The following is a 14,431-nucleotide window of genomic DNA, read 5'->3' on the forward strand; positions in this document are numbered from 1 at the left end:
GTGAAGAACTCCACTCTTCTGGATCTCAGTACAGTTGATCATATAGAGTGTGTTCACCTAACGCCCGCTGTGTTCCTCTCAGATGTTGATGATGCTCTGATGTGTGTGAAGAACTCCTCTCTTCTGGATCTCAGTACAGTTGATCATATAGAGTGTGTTCACCTAACGTTCTTCACTGTAATGTTCCTCTCAGATGTTGATGACGCTCTGATGTGTGTGAAGAACTCCACTCTTCTGGATCTCAGTATAGTTGATCATATAGAGTGTGTTCACCTAACGCTCGCTGTGTTCCTCTCAGATGTTGATGATGCTCTGATGTGTGTGAAGAACTCCACTCTTCTGGATCTCAGTATAGTTGATCATATAGAGTGTGTTCACCTAACGCTCGCTGTGTTCCTCTCAGATGTTGATGATGCTCTGATGTGTGTGAAGAACTCCACTCTTCTAGATCTCAGTCACGCTGAGGACCTCGCGCTTCAGCCGACGCCAAACCTCTCCTCCATTGTTGGTGCGTCTCATTCAGGATTGATTACTTCACACGAACGCTTCAGTGCATGAAGGGCTGTGTCTTGTGTGTTTCCTGCAGAACTCTCATTAGACCCTGAAGAAGAAGAAGAGGAGATCTTTCCTGTGCCAGCGGTCAGGTAACACCACACACTTCAGGCTCTCGGCTGCTCGTAACTCATGTGTGCTGATGTTCCTCATGTGTTCCTCAGCCGGTCTCCTGTACGTGTGCCCTCGCAGACCCTGGCCTCAGACCTGGCCTCAGGTACTCGAGTGTGTGTGTGTGTGGCAAACACAACTCTGCCTGGCATTTATTAGTGAACTCGTCGACGCTAGAAGTGTTTCAAAATCCACAGATGCGTGAGGGGATTTACAGATGTGTGCAGCAAACCGGTTCACTAATAAATGCCAGGCAGAGTTGTGTTTGTGACATAAAACACATTTGTAATTATTATTCTTTTTATTTGCAAATCTCATTTTATTTATTTGTGAGTTTTATACATTTTTTGTGAAACTCTTTACATTTGTTTGTGAATCTCAATCTATTTATTTGAAATAATGCAACAATTCTAACCCCATACTGAGTGTGTGTGTGTGTGTTTGAGTTGATGAAGCTCTATTTCATTTCCTATTTTGTGTTTCTGCTGCAGGAGCTGAGCTCAGATCAGTGCAGGAGGGAACGCCTGTGAACACCAGACCTGACGCTCCTTACCCTGCTGTCAGAAAGGTGATTAAGGGGGGGGGGGGGGGTTTCTTTGTTAATAATTCGTTACACAGAACTTTATTATATTAAATATTAATCAAAAATGATTCACACCATCACAAAATCCAAACAGTCAGTGTCAGAGTAAAAAAATGACATAACATTATTTATAATAAGTTTATTTGATTCACAGCTTATATAGTGTTTTGACCTCGACAACCCAACTGCATTTAAATCTCATTATACTATAAGTGTAATGTTTAAATGTGTCTCATTACTTTGTTTTTTGACCACTACTTGCGTTGTTTTTGCCTCTTCAGGATGACTCGCTTAATTTAGTCCTAATCTGTAAGTCGCTTTGGATAAAAGCGTCTGCTAAATGACTAAATGTAAATGTATACTATAAGCAAAACGCTGTAAAATAACGTGCGCCCAAAACAGCATTTTTTACGGCATCATATGGCGAGATGAACGGCGTAAAAAGCGGGGCTTTCCATGCACACTACACGCTGTTGAATACGGCGTCATTGATGTATTTCGCACGTTTTTTACGGCGTTTGTAATTACAACGGCATATTTTGCGTCGTCAAATGCGGTTTAAAATGCCGTATTTGACCCCGTTTGGCTGTAAACGTGATTAATCTATAGTGTAATTATGAACCACTTGGCTTGCCATATATTTCATGCGTATTTAACGCGTTGAATACGCGTGAAATACGCGTTGTTGACGTGTTAAAATGTATAAATGTATTATAATAGGCCTATATAATTCCTAAAAAGGTGGGTCGCGGCTTGATGACCATGGGGAAATGTGGGTCCCATGGCCAAACTATTCAAAACATCATTCAATGTTGTGATAGTCGTAATTAATAATCACAATTACAATATCTAGGGAATAATCGACAATTATGATTTTTGTCATAATCGTGCAGTCCTACTTTATTCAAATAAAATGTGAATGCATTTGACATTAATTGTTGTTTACTTGTTTGTTTATATCCATAATTAATTGATACCTGATTCCCTTACAATAATTTTTGGCTAAAATGTCACTGAATCGATTCGGATCGGATCGTTCTAAATGAACCAATATCGTCCTTGAATCGTATCGACAACCACGAACCGCGAATCGAATCGAAGTTAAAACGAATCGTTACACCCCTAGTTAAAATTCATGTGTTTTTGGCCCTCTTGGCCTTCCATATGTGTCTGAGCGTGTGTGTCTGAGCGTGTGTGTGTGTGTGTGTGTGTGTGTCTGAGTGTGTGTGTGTGTGTGTGTGTGTGTGTGTGTGTGTGTCTGAGCGTGTGTGTCTGAGCGTGTGTGTCTGAGCGTGTGTGTCTGAGCGTGTGTGTCTGAGTGTGTGTGTGTGTGTGTGTGTGTCTGAGCGTGTGTGTCTGAGCGTGTGTGTCTGAGTGTGTGTGTGTGTGTGTGTGTGTGTGTGTGTGTCTGAGCGTGTGTGTCTGAGTGTGTGTGTGTGTGTGTGTGTGTGTGTGTCTGAGCGTGTGTGTCTGAGCTTGTGTGTGTGTCTGAGCGTGTGTGTCTGAGGGTGTGTGTCTGAGCGTGTGTGTCTGAGCGTGTGTGTCTGAGCGTGTGTGTCTGAGCTTGTGTGTGTGTCTGAGTGTGTGTGTGTGTGTGTGTGTGTCTGAGCGTGTGTGTGTACAGTATCATAACTAAACATCCACAGTAAAATGAAAACATTTTCCTGCTCAGTGTTTTGCAGAGAAAAGAAAACTGCTGAAATACAGAAAAGTGACGTTCAGTGACATCGTGAGCGTCCGGAACTTGTCGAGCCACAAGCGTGTTCAGATTGAGCTCCGGGATCAGCGGGAAAACCAGGATCATCCGGACGGAAGCGGATCCTCAGATAATCCCGTGAGATTCTTTGACTTTGCAGATGCGCGTGAGAGAGAAGCCTTTTTCCTCAGACTGAAACAAACACACTCGTTCACGTTTCCAGCCAAACTGGTAACGTTTTCCCCTATTCCCCATATAGACGCTTTGACATTGACAGGGGATTCATGTTCCTTTGGGAATGTGTTTCTGTTCCCATAGATCCAGTCCAGCATCTGAGAGGATCTGACCAGCAGAGGGCGACACTGCTATTATCATCTCAACATAATGCAGTGTTTTGGGCTTTACTGTTCCTGAAGACTTCGAGAGGGAAGAGCACTTATTAATCTGGGTGAAACAATAATGCGAGATAATTAATATACATCTCGTCCACTTATGGAACATGTGTACAATGAAGTCAAGTTATGTAATATGAACTTAACTGATGATTTTAATGCAGAGTGTCGATAAGGAGAAGCCAACAGTGGAATAGATGAGATTTTACATGGAATATAATGGGACGAGAACCTTATAAATGAAATGATTTATACTAGATGTTGATGTGTTAAAAGATTAATATATACTAAAAGAGAAATAATAAAAAAAAATTATTGTGCAACTGATCTTGATTTACCGAATTATTTTGTGCATAAAAGGATGAAATGCTATATTTAAGGCCTATTATATGAACAATCATGCTTTGGTGAATCATAAATATGACATAGTATACTAAATCGTAATTATGATATTAAAATTACCAAGTCATATTTTTGACCTTTTGTCATAATGGACAAAAATGATGACAAACTACATAATAATTATTTAAAAGTCGATATGAGTGGAAAAGTCGAAATTAGCCATAATTATTACTTTTTACGTCCGTTATTTTCATTTCATAAACATGACTTGGTGCGTCATTATTTCGACTCTTTGTGTATTAATTTTGATTAATGATTTGTGAGTGTGTGTGTGTGTGTGAGTGAGTGTGTGTCTGAGTTTGAGCATATGTCGTGTGAGTATTAATTATGGTGTGTGAGAGAGTGTGTGTCTGATTGTGAGTATTAATTATGATTTATGGTGTGTGTCTGATTGTGAGTGTTAATTATGATTTATGATTTGTTTTTCTCGTGTGGCTACCGACAGTTTCCATACAATACAGATTAAACACATCGCTTTTAAATGTAACCCCAAAACATCAACACAGCCATTCTGACCACGTGGTCTAAAATCCAAAATATCAGCCAATCAGGAACGCGGAGGGGAGCGCCGCAGATAATCGGCCAATCGGAGCGCAGTGGCGTTGCCAAGCAGCTCGTGTGACTAACGGCAGTCATATGACTGTCCCACAAATGGAGTCCGTGTGCTGGAGTCGAGTGTGCCTCAGGAATTAAACACAAAAAGGAGTTTTCCTTCAAATTGTGGGTCCATTATGGCCCCCACGCTGTTTCACAAGCTCTTCAACAAGAGGAATGCGCTTTCACCGCCCGCGAAGAGCAGCAAAGAGGACTCGGTGTTCAGGTACGTGTCGAGCAGCTTCCGGAGAGCACATACTATCACACACACACACACACTCTCGAGTGTGTTTTCATACATCTCTGTGGATATATCCGTCTGAGTTTGAGTCGTGTTGTTGGTGGTTTGGTAAGGTTTTCTCCATCTGTAGCCTCCACGTTTAGCCTTACGCTGATTGGTTCGGTTAACCCTCTGTTGGTGCACGTCACTTTTCTCTAAACGTATTATTTATTCCAGAAAGCTTTTGTTTTTGACTCAGTTATTGTGTTCTCTAATAAAACGCGATGTTGTTGACTCTCATAAAGGCCAGATTTCACAGCGTTTAGTGAATGTATTTACCGTTGGTGGTGATATGTTTGCGTGCGTGCGTGCGCGCGCGAGACTGGCACGTGACCGCGTAATCAAACAGGCTCGCGCTGTCAGTGCATTCACGCGTTCATCGACACTGGGTTTAGTGGATGTGCAGCAGATCTCAAGCATGCAGATGATACGTGGATGTTTGAAGTATTTAATTGCTGTGAGGAATCAATGCAAGCTTCTGCATGATATCCACTGAACATTGCATTAACAATAAGCGTTGAAATCATTTTTTGCACACTGACTTTCCTCTTCATCTCATTTGGAGACTTGTATGGCAAGCCGTTTTAGCTTAAATTGTACCCAGCGTTACTCGTCGTAATTGCATTTTTACTAGTAAGAATTCAATTAGAGAGCTACTACTAGTAAGAATTACAATTACAGAGCTCTCTAATTCAGTTCTTACTAGTAACAATTCCAATTAGAGAGCTCTACAAATTAATTTTTACAAGTCATATGTCTCCATTGACTTCCATTCATTTTTAATTACGGAGCTGTACAATGGAATTGTTACTAGTAAGAATTACAATTAGAGAGCTCTACAATTGAATTGTTACTAGTAAGAATGCAATTGCAGAGCTCTTTAATTCAATTCTTACTAGTAACAATTTAAATAGAGAGCTCTCTAATCCAATTATTACTAGTAACAATTCCAATTGTAGAGCTCTCTAATTGTAATTCTTACTAGTAACAATTCAATTGTAGAGCTCCGTAATTAAAAATGAATGGAAGTCAATGGAGACATACGACTAGTAAAAATTCATTTGTAGAGCTCTCTAATTGTAATTGTTACTAGTAAGAATTGAATTAGAGAGCTCTGTAATTGTAATTGTTACTAGTAAGAATTGAATTAGAGAGCTCTGTAATTGTAATTCTTACTAGTAATAATTGAATTGGAGAGCTCTCTAATTGTAATTGCTACTAGTAAGAATTGAATTGTAGAGCTCTCTAATTGAATTCTTACTAGTAAAAATGCAATTACGACGAGTAACGCTGGGTACAATTTAAGCTAAAACGGCTTGCCATAGACTTGATTATAAGCGTTTGGGATCTAGATAATCCTTTAGTAAAGCTCCAGTGGTTCTCAAGCTTTATTAACTCCAAGGACCGTCATTGTCAAAGACTATATTTGCAGATCCTCATTATATTTATATGACTTCTGCTGCAGTGACAGAGCTAACAGCTACTTGTGGTGAATGCAGTTTATTAATGGAAACTAGGAGTGGTAATATTCTGATCCATTGATGCAGTATCTGATGTTCTACATGGTTTGCTGGTGAAATATTACTGGTGAAATATATTTACTGTTCTAGTTCATAATGTAGTTCATTCGTTTTTTTGTAAAAGGATTTTACCCACAAATTTTCACTCTAAAATGTTTTAGCACTTAAAGGAAGGGTAGGTAATCCTGTTCAGAAACACTTTTTTTTATACTGGGTGAAATGGTCCTTCCATCCTGATAGTAGTCAATACATTATGTGTTTAGAAAAAGGAATGAAAAAAATCAGACCTCTGTAGCAGCTGCAGGACAGTAAAAACTCTGACCAATCACTGCCATTCGGTGCGAATGTAAAGAACCAATCAGATGCCTTCATGTCTCGTGCCCGCCCCGAGCCCCACTGCGCGCGCTGCCCTGCGTGCACTCATCACATGTCACCGTTCCCGGAAATATTCAGCTCAAAGCACCTGCATATGCAGTCAGCGAAGGCAAACAAGGCAAAAACTACTTCCTCGGACCCTGCCCGCGCTCTTGAACGACCTCCTCTGCTTCGCCCTCGACCCCGGACCTGTCCTCGAGCCGACGATGCGGTACTTGTCTCCGGACTCGGAGTGTACGTTAGTCTTCATTAGAGTCAACAATGTTTTCATCATGGAAACTCTTACATGCAAAACACCGTATATGTTATGAATCTTACACAAAATTCATCTTCATCACAGTGTAACTGATGGTAATGGAAAAACGTGTATCAATGCAACCTGTTTTTAGTTTTGCCTTATAAATATAGCTCGTTACCGAATGAAACTTTACCATTATCGATATGCTAGCTTGATAGTGAGTACTAAAAGAAATCTTATTTGTTTATATTCATAGTGATAAAGTTAGGCATTTTATTACATGTGATTCTGACATGATGTCACTGTATGCACTGCGCTCCTTCCTCTCCACTCGTCTCAGGTAATAAATGCGTCTTGTTCCAGCCTGAGCGTTTGGCGTCGCGCGTTCATGTGTTTTGGGGGCGTGGCTTTGGAAGGAGCTCAGAAGGGAGGGGGTGGAGTGAATGGAAATAATGAGCTGTGTTTATTGCAGATTAAAAGGTCTACAGTCACTCGATTTTTATATTTTCTTTTTCAGAGTACTTACATTTTAATTATGTATTGGTATATAAAGACAGTTTAAACAAATTTGGAATGTTTTTTTTTTAGAAAAATGATTACCTACCCTACCTTTAACAATTGTAATTTGTGTGTGTGTGTATTAGGGGTGTAACGGTACACAGAAGTCGCGGTCCGGGACAACATGAAAAAGCAACAAATCCTCAATTTATTTATTTTAATTTATTTTGAACTAACAATAGTGCAAATCACAGTTCATTCCAACTATCGGCATTGAGTGTGTGTCGTACAGTATGTTGTGTGTCGTACAGTATGAGTGTGTGTCGTACAGTATGAGTGTGTGTCGTACAGTATGAGTGTGTGTCGTACAGTATGTGTGTATGAGTGTGTGTCGTACAGTATGAGTGTGTTGTACAGTACAGCCTCCTTTACTGTATTAATAAGCACTGAGCAGTAAACACAAAGCACTCTTGCAGAACTCATATTGTTTTGAAGGGCTGATAAAAAACAAAAGGCATCAGGTCTTAATCAGCTATAAGACTGAAGAGCATCGAAGGAGAACACAAGTTTTTGTCCTTTTTCAATTTTATACAAAGACTGAAATCTTGTGTTGTGTAAAGTCTTGAGCAACACAATTACCACATTGTAAAAACACAAAAACAATGAGTGAGCAAACATTTAGGCGAGATAAATGTATTTATAAGTTTCCATGCCCTTTCCTCATGTGGAAATCACACTTTTAAAATTCCCTCATGCAGTGCGTCCAATTTATCAAAGATTAAAATTAATTCAATTAAATAAAACCTGCAGTTGTTAATGCAACAGATTAAAATAAGAAATATGATCTTAACTTACTGTACATCTTGAGATGTGTTGGTATCGGCGGCATAGGCCATTAAAAGCCCAAACGGGGTCAACCACTGAAAGCATGTACACCACTAACTCTAGGGTTTAGGGTCAGTGTAGGGTCGGTGTAGTGTAGGGTCAGTGTAGTGTAGGGTCAGTGTAGTGTAGGGTCAGTGTAGTGTAGGGTCAGTGTAGTGTAGGGTCAGTGTAGTGTAGGGTCAGTGTAGTGTAGGGTCAGTGTAGTGTAGGGTCAGTGTAGTGTAGGGTCAGTGTAGTGTAGGGTCAGTGAAGTGTAGTGTAAGGTCAGTGTAAGTGTAGTGTAGTGTAGGGTCAGTGTAGTGTAGGGTCAGTGTAGGGTCAGTGAAGTGTAGTGTAAGTGTAGGGTAGGTAGGGTCAGTGTAAGTGTAGTGTAGTGTAGGGTCAGTGTAGTGTAGGGTCAGTGTAGGGTCAGTGTAGGGTTGGTAGGGTCAGTGTAAGTGTAGTGTAGGTAGGGTCAGTGTAAGTGTAGTGTAGGGTCAGTGTAGGGTAGATAGGGTCAGTGTAGTGTCAGTGTAAGTGTAGTGTAGGGTCAGTGTAGGGTAGATAGGGTCAGTGTAGTGTCAGTGTAAGTGTAGTGTAGGGTCAGTGTAAGTGTGTAGTGTAGGGTCAGTGTAAGTGTAGTGTAGGGTAGATAGGGTCAGTGTAGGGTCAGTGTAAGTGTATTGTAGGGTCAGTGTAGGGTCAGTGTAAGTGTAGTGTAGGGTCAGTGTAGGGTAGATAGGGTCAGTGTAGTGTCAGTGTAAGTGTAGTGTAGGTAGGGTCAGTGTAAGTGTCAGTGTAAGTGTAGTGTAGGGTCAGTGTAGTGTCAGTGTAAGTGTAGTGTAGGTGTAGTGTAGGGTCAGTGTAGGGTCAGTGTAAGTGTAGTGTAGGGTAGATAGGGTCAGTGTAAGTGTAGTGTAGGTAGGGTCAGTGTAAGTGTATTGTAGGGTCAGTGTAAGTGTAGTGTAGGGTAGATAGGGTCAGTGTAAGTGTAGTGTAGGTAGGGTCAGTGTAGGGTCAGTGTAAGTGTAGTGTAGGGTAGATAGGGTCAGTGTAAGTGTAGTGTAGGTAGGGTCAGTGTAAGTGTATTGTAGGGTCAGTGTAAGTGTAGTGTAGGGTAGATAGGGTCAGTGTAAGTGTAGTGTAGGTAGGGTCAGTGTAGGGTCAAAGACATCAAACACAGTTCAGTGCTGCAGTATTGGAGTGTGTGTGTGTCGTGACCTCATGACCTCTTGACCTCATCCTGATCCGCTCCACTCTCTTCTCACGCATGGCAATGATCATGTTCTGATCCAGAGAGAGCTGTTGTCATGTATAGATATGAAACTGTAGGAAACTTCAGACCTATTAGTGTTTTAATTAGTACCTTTTATTTTATTTTATTTTGTTAATTTTTTTTATAAATGTTTAAGGCGTGAGTGACCAAAAAAGTTTGAGAACAACTGGATTAAGTGTTCAATTAAGTTTCAAAATGTGACAAATTCTGTGACTTCACTGTTTTTTTAAATGGGTGCTGTCAAGTGTGTGTTTCTGTGTGCTCATGACCGGAGAGAGTGTGTCAGATGAGATGATTGTGATCATGATGTCAGCATGTGTCATTCTCTCACTGCGAGATCATGTGAGTGTGGATTGTGGTGTGTCTGTAGTTATTCTAGGACAATACGGAGGAATGTACAAGAGATTTTACTAGAGCTGCGTGATTAATCGTTAAAATATGGCGATCTGGATTCAAATACGCACGCGATCTTATTCCTGAATCACAGTGAACATTCAGATCTTGTGATCCAGAGAGCCGTTGTCATGCACAGGTATGAACCCGCTTTTCGAACACACAGTATCTTTATTTCTGTGTTACAATATTCAAACTATCACCGAAGTACTGGGATAAAAGTTTATAGTTCGGATAAAAACACTGTCATTCATTATTACGCTATTTCTACATCATCACGCTATTTCTACGTCATTGCACTATTTCTACGTCATCACGCTATTTCTACATCATCACGCTATTTCTACTTCATCACGCTATTTCTACGTCATCACGCTATCACGCTATTTCTACGTCATCACGCTATTTCTACGTCATCGCGCTATTTCTACATCACGCTATTTCTACATCATTACGCTATTTCTACATCATTACGCTATTTCTACGTCATCGCGCTATTTCTACATCACGCTATTTCTACATCACGCTATTTCTACATTACGCTATTTCTACGTCATCACGCTATTTCTACATCACGCTATTTCTACGTCATCATGCTATTTCTACGTCATCGCGCTATTTCTACGTCATCACGCTATTTCTACGTCATTACGCTATTTCTACGTCATTACGCTATTTCTACGTCATCACGCTATTTCTACATTATGCTATTTCTACGTCATTACGCTATTTCTACATCACGCTATTTCTACGTCATCATGCTATTTCTACGTCATCACGCTATTTCTACATCATTACGCTATTTCTACATCATTACGCTATTTCTACATCATTACGCTATTTCTACGTCATCACGCTATTTCTACATCACGCTATTTCTACGTCATCACGCTATTTCTACATCACGCTATTTCTACGCCATTACGCTATTTCTACATCATCACGCTATTTCTACATCATCACGCTATTTCTACATCACGCTATTTCTACATCACGCTATTTCTACGTCATCACACTATTTCTACGTCATCACGCTATTTCTACGTCATCACGCTATTTCTACATCACGCTATTTCTACGTCATCACGCTATTTCTACATCATTACGCTATTTCTACGTCATCACGCTATTTCTACGTCATCACGCTATTTCTACATCACGCTATTTCTACGTCATCTCGCTATTTCTACATCATTACGCTATTTCTACGTCATCACGCTATTTCTACAGCACGCTATTTCTACAGCACGCTATTTCTACAGCACGCTATTTCTACGTCATCACGCTATTTCTACGTCATCACGCTATTTCTACAGCACGCTATTTCTACGTCATCACGCTATTTCTACGTCATCACGCTATTTCTACGTCATTACGCCATTTCTACGTCATTGCGATATTTCTACGTCATTACGCTATTTCTACGTCATTACGCTATTTCTACGTCATTACGCCATTTCTACGTCATTACGCCATTTCTACGTCATTGCGATATTTCTACGTCATTACGCTATTTCTACGTCATTTCTACGTCATTACGCTATTTCTACGTCATTACGCTATTTCTACGTCATCACGCTATTTCAATGTCATTGTACATGCACAGTCCTTTCAGTTTCGTTTTTTAATCCGATCAAGTGTTCACATGTTCTCTCGATCGGATTGGAAAAGGAATAAAACACCCCTTTAAATCCGATCGAAATATCATTGGGATCGATTAAGGTGTTTACATGAAGGCTTTCAGTGCGATTGAGCTGCCAATGCGATCACTAACGGGTCATTAGCATGTAAACGTCTCCAGTGCTGGAGTCTGAGTGAGTGTTGACCAGCTGCTCCTCCAGCTATTATTGTCCCGTCGGCTCTGGTGGAGCTGAGAGGAATGTGGCCTGGAAACATTCCCATGCATGCGTTCAGAAGCAGCTAGCGGACAGGAACTGCGTCACGGTCTGGATGGTTTCTTTACGTAACGACATGATCCTGTCTGACCTCCACACACACACACACACACTCGCTGGAGAGGTCCAGCTCGGCCTGGGTCTCGCCTCACACACTCATGATGTTCTGTGAGTTTAGCTCAGCGCTATTCTCATCATCGCTGTGTGCGGAGGACTAGCGAGGATGGGGACGAGCGCGGGTCCGGCCGCACAGACACACAGGTACTGACGCCGGCTCGGGTGTGTTGTGTAACGCTCAGCAGATTAAGGACTCCTTAACAGTTAATCCACTGTAATGAGGACAGAGATCCTTATCTTTACAGTCTAATGTGGGGGAAATGGCCATTGTTATTACTGTAATGATGAATATTATTGGCAACACTATTTTACAGTGTCCTTGTTACATGTACTTACCATAGTAACCCTAAGTACATGTAGTTGCTTAATATTACTCAGTACTTAAGTATATAATTACACTGTGACACGGACACCTTAAAATAAAGTGTGACCATATTATTTATAGTAGTAGTAGTAGTACTAAACAATTGTTAATTTATGCGGATGTCCAGCAGTGTTGTGCATTACGAAGTAATTAATTACTATAAGTACTTTTCCCTTAAAAATTATATTGTCAAGTCAGCTTTATTTATACAGCGCTTTGTACAACACAGAGTTTCACAGCAGCTTTACAGAGATAACAGGAGAATAATGCAGCAAAGTTTGTTTAAACAGCGTCACAGTCCAGCTTAAGTTCGTTCAGTGATGGTTCATTTCTGTGAAGTTATTAATTTAGTTCATTTTTAATATATATATGCATGTATAGCCGCTCTGGAGAAAACAGTGATGTCGATATTGTAAGGCATACCTCTTAATTTTTCCTTAATGTAATTATTTCTTCTGATGTAATTGCATGTTTTTGGTCATCGCATACAGATTGGATAATATAAGTGTTGGAAAAAGTGTGAAATTGCTTGAATTCTTCTCTCAAATGTTTGCATGAACCCTGAAGCACATTTGAGGATTTCTGCCCATAATAATAATAATAATAATAATGCTGCAATAACATTTACACATTTTGTTCAGTATTTTTTTCTTAAACTGTATTTATTACTAAAATGAGTCAATATGAAAAAATAATTTGAACTTGATAAAAATACTTCTTGATTGAATGTTATCGTGTTGTAATGTTGTGCACAGTTAAAGCTGCTCTGAGCGATGTTGGGTGACGTCACTTCTTGTTGACGTTCGAAGTGTTGTCAAACAAAATGGAGGCTAGCTCGACCCTCCCTCCTCCTCATCCCGTCCCCTCCCTCCTCCTCATCCCGTCCCCTCCCCCTCCCTCCCGTGCTTCCTGAAACAGTCATGAACCATTTAGATAAACCAGACTGGATTTACCCTGTCCAGCAGAAACACCTGAGTGTGGGATTGGAAGCCCTTCTGCCGGAAGTTCTCGCCACCTTTTGAACGCTTTTCCGATGTAAATTCGGGACTTCACGCGTTTAGGGATGCAACGGATCAAAAAACTCACGGTTCGGATCGTTTCTCGGATCAGAGTCACGGATCGGATCATTTTTCGGATCAGCAAAAAAAAAAAAAGTGCACAAGACATAATATCTTCTTTTTAACATAGGCTAATTAATGAAAAACAACTTAAAGTGCAACATAAAAAGGCATCTCCTTCCTTTAAACATGGACCAATGCTTTGTGTTTCCACTGTCATATAGGGCTGTCAAAATTGCTAAAAAATGACGTTCGAATATTCCCTCTAAAAAACACAGATTCGAATTATTCGAACATCTGGTTGCGCATTTTGTCAATGACGCGCATTAGGCCTATGTCAATAACAGGACAAATTAATACAAAGAGACATAACTACTTGTATATGTAGTTCATTTAAGTTTAAACATATTTGACAACGTATTACCTTGCTCGCTCGCACTCGCAGGCACTCTTTCTCTCTCTCTCTCGCCGTCACCCATGCTGCGTTCACACCAAATGCGAATAGAGCGTCTGGCGCGAGTGATTTCAATGTGAAGTCAATGTAAAGACGCGTTTACGCACGTCTGGAGGTTTTGCGGCGCGAATGAGGCGTCACGCTCTCTACGGTTCATAACGCTCGCCATGACCACGCTGTGTGTGGACTGAACATGCGCACAACTTTTTTTTTCATAAATCAATCCGCGGATCACGTGAGTGCCGAACCGAAGATATTGATCCGAACGGATCACGGATCAATGATGATCCGTTGCACCACTACACGCGTTCCTTCTCCTTTTCCTCCTTCTTTGTTATTTGTTCATCCCCCACACCCCCCACCTCCACCCCCACATCACTCTTGTCGGGTATTGGCTGGAACACTGTTTGTTATGTTTGGTGGTCCAGGCTGGGCCAGTTTGTTCTTGTTGCCGTCTGTGGAGCCTGTGCTGTCTGCAGAGACCGCGTGTCTTCACAGTGTGTTCAGGGGACAGGCAGCTAGCGGACAGTGAGGAGATGTTTGCTGGATGTGACAAAATATGTTTTGGCCTAAGAATGCGTAGTCAAAAGAATGACCTAAAAACCTGTGTGTGAATCATGTTGTATGTGCTAATGCAAGCGTAACGTGACTGTAGTGCAGCATAGTGGGAACATGACTTGAAATAACTTGAAAGAAAAGGATTTAAAGTGTGTGTTTGAAGCGTGTCCAGTAACAGCCGAGTGTGTGTGTGTGTGTGTGTGTGTGTGTG

The 14,431-nt window shown here is 40.8% G+C and overlaps 1 protein-coding gene and 1 long non-coding RNA gene across 3 annotated transcripts in view; both read left to right on the top strand.

Annotated features, from left to right (window-relative positions):
- Window positions 1–1,151: 1,151 nt before the first annotated feature.
- LOC309478397 lies at window positions 1,152–3,571 on the top strand. The gene is made up of 3 exons (XR_014198966.1): window positions 1,152–1,231; window positions 2,919–3,173; window positions 3,261–3,571. It is a non-coding gene; the product is annotated as an uncharacterized lncRNA (long non-coding RNA).
- Window positions 3,572–4,346: 775 nt separating this feature from the next.
- Window positions 4,347–14,431, top strand: part of fnip1 (folliculin interacting protein 1) — a 45,685-nt gene continuing 35,600 nt past the window's right edge. For both annotated transcript variants that reach the window (XM_082141220.1, XM_082141221.1), the window contains exon 1: window positions 4,347–4,556. In XM_082141220.1, coding sequence (XP_081997346.1) covers window positions 4,468–4,556 — 89 coding nt within the window. In that variant the 5' untranslated portion in view covers window positions 4,347–4,467. The remainder of the gene's footprint in view (window positions 4,557–14,431) is intronic.

The sequence above is a fragment of the Leuciscus leuciscus genome (genome assembly GCF_965113295.1).
Source record: "Leuciscus leuciscus genome assembly, chromosome: 16".
In the NCBI taxonomy this organism is placed as follows: domain Eukaryota; kingdom Metazoa; phylum Chordata; class Actinopteri; order Cypriniformes; family Leuciscidae; genus Leuciscus; species Leuciscus leuciscus.